This window comes from Solanum stenotomum, chromosome 5 (genome assembly GCF_019186545.1).
Source record: "Solanum stenotomum isolate F172 chromosome 5, ASM1918654v1, whole genome shotgun sequence".
NCBI classification, from domain to species: Eukaryota; Viridiplantae; Streptophyta; class Magnoliopsida; order Solanales; family Solanaceae; genus Solanum; species Solanum stenotomum.
In genome coordinates this window covers 32,635,533-32,641,798 of record NC_064286.1, presented here as the reverse complement: position 1 = coordinate 32,641,798, position 6,266 = coordinate 32,635,533, and the positions used below count along the sequence as shown (strand labels likewise).

Here is a 6,266-nt window from a genome sequence, read left to right as displayed (position 1 = left end):
ATGCAGATCTCGGGCACAATGCAATCTCGGGCATAATGCAATCTCGGGCACATGCAATATCGGGCACAATGCAATCTCCGGGCACATGCAATATCGGGTACAATACAATTCTCGGGCACATGCAATGATGTAATTCTCGGGTACATACAATACCGGGCACAATGCAATGATGTNAGAGCGGGGAGCAGTCTAAGCGATCTAGGGGTCCCACTATGATGCACTCAGGATGGATAAAAGATGGTGGCATTTTACATGTTGAGTTGAATGATCTTGGCCAACCTATTGGGCTAGAAGGATGTAGATTGAGTTCAAAACTTGGCGTCTTAGCACGAAATGGCATTTTAGCTCCATTAAATCATAAAGATTGGAGGCTTATGCCTGATCTCTACAAGAACAAGATATGGACAGATATAAAGGTTCCTAGAAAAAGAAAAAAAACATTAAGATATTTATTATTTTTGTAATATTCTAATATAAATATGTTATATATTGATATTTGTAGGAAAATACTAATGCAACTGAGGATATGAAGCGTATTTTGATGATGTCAGTTGGATCTAAATGGAGAGAATGGAAGCATGAAGCAAAAAGCAGTGGTTATGACTCATACACCAATGATGTTGAACGCTTAGCTAATCGTCCAGATAGGGTTGAAGAAGATCAATGGCGCACACTAGTACATTATTGGAGCTCAACTGCTGCAAAGGTATTCTCTCATCATCAATCATCTTCTGATATGACATGGAGTTTAGACTATTCTCTAATGGGTTGAGTTATATCTAACTTTTTCAGAAAAAGAGTGAAAGGAACAAAGGAAGTCGGAAGAAGTTGACTATGCCACACACATCAGGAAGAAAGAGTTATTCTCAAATTATAGATAATGTATAACATAATCATTATTTACTTTCTACAATTATATACTAATGCACGTTTTTAAAAATATTTTTGTTTCAATCTCTTACAATTCAAACAGATGACAAAGGAGAAGGGTGTAAAACCAACTCATATAGATGTGTTCAAAAAAACACATACGAAAAAGAACAATGAACCAATAAATGAAGAAGCTAGTGAAGTTATGGTAAATTCTCATTCTTTATAAATGTACGGTACTTTATTCCATCAATATTTTGTTAACTATATCTTGCTTTACTTTTCTTTTATAAAGAAAGAAATGAATGATCTTGTTGAGGTATATCCTGAGTTAAATGTACCTGGAAGTGCTCCAAATGATGTGTACTCACAAGTAATGGGGCCAGATACTCATGGAAATGTCCGAACTCTAGGAAAAGGAGCAGCTCCAAGTTTTGTTTATGGCCCATTATATAAGCGATCCCAAAATGAGCAAAGAGATTTTGATAAAAGAGTTGAGATAGAAGTTCAAAAAGTAACCTCTACTCTGAAAATTGAGATGGAGGAAAAGTTGTTTGAAGCGAAAGAAGAAATTGAAATGATGGATAAGAAGTTATCGAAAGCAGAGGAGGATATGGAAATGATGAAGAAAAAATTATCTGAAGCAAATATGAATATGGAAGAAAAAATAGATGATAAAGTAAAAGCAGGGATACTAGCGTATGTAGATTCTTTGGGTATTACTCTTGGCTCAAATAGAAAATCATTTAGTAATGAGCAGGTAAATAAATGAGTTCACAAAATATTCATTTTAGAAAGTATTGTTATTTGGTTTTTTAAAATATAATATTTTGTCTCTTTTGTGATAGGTTTCTAATAAATCTATTGAAGATCGCCAACAATCATTATCGCCCGTTTCAGTTGTTGACCCAGAAAAGGTGAGTTGTAGCTTTGTTTTGAATATATCTTTGAGTAATTATACTACAATAGCTTGATAAAGTATTGGTACCTGGCTTATGTGAAATGCAAGCAATTGATTGCAACATCAACATAGAATAATGAGTTATCCATTTGAAGTGAAACGTGGAGTAAATAGAAAAGAATAATTCGTAAGTAATACTAGTATCTCTCTTATCACTCCTCTTATAATGGGATATTAGTAAGTGAAGAATGAGTGTGATTGTACTTTGTATATACATTTGTAAAGCACATTACAAAATTCCACTTCCCTAGCCATCAGGATGAGGACTCTTATTGCAATCAATCTGAAATTCGACTGTCGTAACATCTACCTCAGTAAATGGTTTTAACAATTCCATTTACTGACTTGTGGACAAAACTGGACCATTCAGTAATAGGCTAGTTAAAGTTTTAACTCTATAGGTTGTTTCTGTACCTAGAAGAGTCTTGTAGTAATTAACAAATATGTTAGCTATAATGGCCTGATCTGTTTGCCGAATTCCTATTCATCCTTCAACTGAGTGGTAGCATGTTTTAAACTTTTGTTATTTATAACTGAACAGAAGTACTTAGTATTGTCATGGCCAAGCCTAGTCCATGTTGTTTTGCTCTTCTGTTGTAAATAATTTTTAGCCAATTAAGATGGTTGTCGAAATTTTTTATACTTTTTTTTCTCCTATTCTTGAAATTCAACATTTAATGTATCTGATAGTAGTAGTTCGTGAGCTTACTTGAGAGCCTTTCGATCCTCATCAGATTCAGTTACATTAATCTTGAAAGCTTGAACATTTAACCCTTCAAGCTTCTCTTCAAGTTTTTCAATCTCCTTACAACTTGTAACATAGCACACTCTTGTATATGCAAATTCCATCATGTTGCAATCTTTTCGTAGGAAGGATCTCCTGACAATGTTTGATTTTAAAGCTAACTCGAGATTGCTCAAGCCATTACAATCATACAACCAAGCTTTTGAAATAATATTCTGAACTCCTTCACGCTCAATCCACCTTTTATCAAAGTAAAACCGTTTTTCCTTCCTAATTGGTTTCGCATCGGAAGACAGCATCAAGGTAGAATGATCTTATGCCTCAGTTTCAATATATTGCACATTCACATTCTTGAATTTAATTTTCCAATTAGGAGAGACTAAGACACGATCTAGCCTTCCCTGGATAGTATCATTCCAAAATAAAGCTAAACCTCCTGATAATCCCATCGGCTCCACAGTTATAGCGTGCACCATATTTACTTTCTTTGTACCCTCTTAACTGTGCTTTCTTTGTTTTTTGTTTCACTTAAGAAAATCATACTTGGAGAGTGAAGACACATTGTTTCCAGTTTATCCTTTTTTTTCCCTTCATTCTGATTGTCGTTCCTTAGTTTCTTAAACTTATTATTTTCATTACAATGTTCAAATGCTAACGACTGAGATAAGCACTCAGAATAAGCCTCAAAAGTAGAAAGACATACCTGATCTTTTGTTCCAGCTTGTATGGTATTGATTCCTTTATGACCTTCGATTTGATTTGCGATTATGATACCCTGGTTAATATTATGTCAGGTCCTTTGTATTCATCTGGGTAGCATCTTCATTTTCCTTTGTTGTGGCGTCATATGTATTTTTATCAAGTGGTAGTTTTGAGCACTTATCCTTCTCCCCCTAATCAATATCCAAAATTTGGGTCTTATTAGTAACAGAAGTTCCCCCTTCTGATTCATAAGGTTCTATCTCCATATATAGGCTGCAATTGGTTTGATTCTTTTCTGTGCAAGGTATCCTCCTCATTTTCCTTAAGACCTGCATTTTCTTTGCATTCATTTTGACATAATATATGGGCATTATCTTTCTTTATACCCATGTGTGTATTAGTCGAGTCAACTCCTTGTATGTGTATCAATCTTTTTCCAGTTCATACATCTCTTTTCCCCTCAATTAACTTGGAATTTTTATTTTTCATCAGATTATGCCCCTCAGTACTATGTACAGCTTCATGTCTTTGATAATCTGCCAAAGCCAAATGATTCTCTACTTTTATCCATGCCCCAAACTGATCCTTTTTTAGTGTGTCTGACCGTATATCCCAATTATTGCAATCTTCTACTATATCTGCCCATGATTTGTGTCCGCTGCTTGAGGGGGGATGATTTCCAGTAGTCGTTGAAGCCTACAAAACAACATTCCATTGTTTTTGTGCTTCAACTTTTGAAATCTGTCCATCCTTATTCCTTTGCTTTACTGTTTTATTAATTTCTCACCTGATATTAACTTCCTCTTGGATACGATTGTAGATTTTTTCTTCTATTCTTGATGAGTGTTTCCTTGAGTGGACTGTGCTTCTGTGATAAAAAAAAATTGGTTCAAAAATATGTCACATGGATGCCTTAGAAATTTTCCTTCAAGGAGCAGCTGGACACAACTAGTACATTCCATAATCACCGTTACTCGAACATCTTTCCCTTGGCCATGAACCTCCTTTCAATTTATTATTCACTCAACTCTCACTAACAATAAAATTTTTAAATTGCCAATGGATTGCTTAGATAAGTTTCTAATGATAATTGACTGATTAGTTAAGTGACTGGTACTCTGTTTCTTAATTTTTTGATAACAAACTTTGCCCAGGCCTCAGTTTAAATCCTTTTGCATCTGCCTCCTTCTCCTCATTAACTTTTATTTTCTCCAAAATTCTACAATTTATCATTGAGTGTCCTAGCTTCTTACAATCCTTGCAATACTTGAGAGTAACTAAATCTATTTTATTTTATAAGATAGTACTATAAGGGATAACATTTATTTAGTCGTTTACCTCTCTAACAGATTTGTTAAGTTTTGTATTTTTTAAACTATTAAATTAAACAAACTAATATTTCTTCTTAGGAAAACATGGTCCGGAAGACGGGAAGAAGTGCAGTTGGCCAAGGAAAAAAAAAGTGGGTAAGTCGGAAAAAATTACATGACAACATTTTTTGGAGAAAAGTCTATAATTATTGTTATTTCATTGATTATTCGATCGTTTGTTGTAGAGAAAATTATTATTTTTAATTCACAATTTTTTCTGGTTAAAAAGGAAATAATTTCATTTATTCATAATTCTATTTTTATGTGAATTTTTTGTACAGAATTTTTGAAGGGGAACGATTGAGGTGATCAATTACTAGCAACAAGATGCTTAACCTGTGGATTGATGATTTTACAAAGCTATTTCATGTTTTATTCACGAAATTAAGAGATCTAATCCAATTAGGAGTTGATAAAATGTGAAAAACAGGTGGTAATTTTGAAATTATTAGCATCTAGTTATATTTCAATTTTACTTGAGATAGAACACATTATTTACTTTGAGATCATTTAACTTTTACTGGACACTTATTTATATTGCTACTTTGCTATTTGATTATATTATTAAAATCCATTTGATTTATGTATAATTTAAGTTTGTGTCGGAATAGAAATTATAGAGAGCTTTAGTATTGATATTTTAAAAAAATTGGTGCTGCTATTAATCTAAATAAAGAAAAATCTAAAGAAAATTTGCAAAATATTATATAAATGTCACTAATTTTTACGACATTTAACATTTTATTTGCTGACATTGGTTAAAATGTCAAAATTTTATTGTGACATTTTATATTAGCCCAAAGTAAATGTCGTAAAGAAACTTTTATCAACATTAATCTAAATGTTAGAAATTTAAAGTGATGTTTAGTAAATGTCAGAGATTTCTTATCCACATTTACCGAAATGCAGAAAATAAATGTCGTAAATTCCTAATTGACGTTTCTCTAAATGTCACAAAATAAATGTCATATATTTACTATCAACATTTACCTTAATGTTGTAAAATGAATGTCGTAAAATTATTGTTGACATTTATCAAAATGTCAAAAATAAATGTCATAAATTTCATATTGACATTTACCTAAATGTCACAAAATAAATGTCATAAATGCTTAACGACATTTAGGTAAATGTCGGAAATTTCCCGACACTGAAATAAACGACATTTGATCCAAATGTAAATTAAATGTTGGAAAATTAATTTATGACATTTAAACAGCTGAATACAACATTTATATAATGTCGTCATATCTCAACTTTCTTGTAGTGCCTTTTCATCACCAAAACCTGGAATGCCTTCCTCGCTCAAATCTGCATGCTCTGCGTCCTCCAAAAGCCACACATAATACTCTGGTGTGCAAAAGGGTCTATGCTCGCGGACATCAATAGTTACTACTTTTTCCCACCTTCGCAGTATAGTGCCCAATTGTAGAGGTATCATTTGGATTTGACCAAACTGTCGGAGGACTCAGAGTGGTGCATATGGTTGCACGCCATTTAAACCAATGAGCTCAATAAAGTAGAGCTCATTACCTCTTATAATGACACGACGAGGCTTCAACCAATAGTATTTCCATTGAATGTTGATGGCTGAACGTTCTCTCAAATGCACAAACCA

At 33.1% G+C, this 6,266-nt stretch overlaps 1 protein-coding gene across 1 annotated transcript; it reads left to right on the top strand.

Moving 5' to 3' along the window:
- The first annotated feature begins 695 nt into the window (after positions 1-695).
- Positions 696-5,207, top strand: LOC125866174 (uncharacterized). The gene is made up of 6 exons (XM_049546483.1): positions 696-882; positions 974-1,078; positions 1,166-1,630; positions 1,719-1,787; positions 4,688-4,744; positions 4,930-5,207. Exons 1-6 carry the CDS (start codon positions 835-837, stop codon positions 4,936-4,938), a joined length of 753 nt encoding a protein of 250 aa, XP_049402440.1. The 5' UTR covers positions 696-834; the 3' UTR covers positions 4,939-5,207.
- The last annotated feature ends 1,059 nt before the right edge of the window (positions 5,208-6,266 follow it).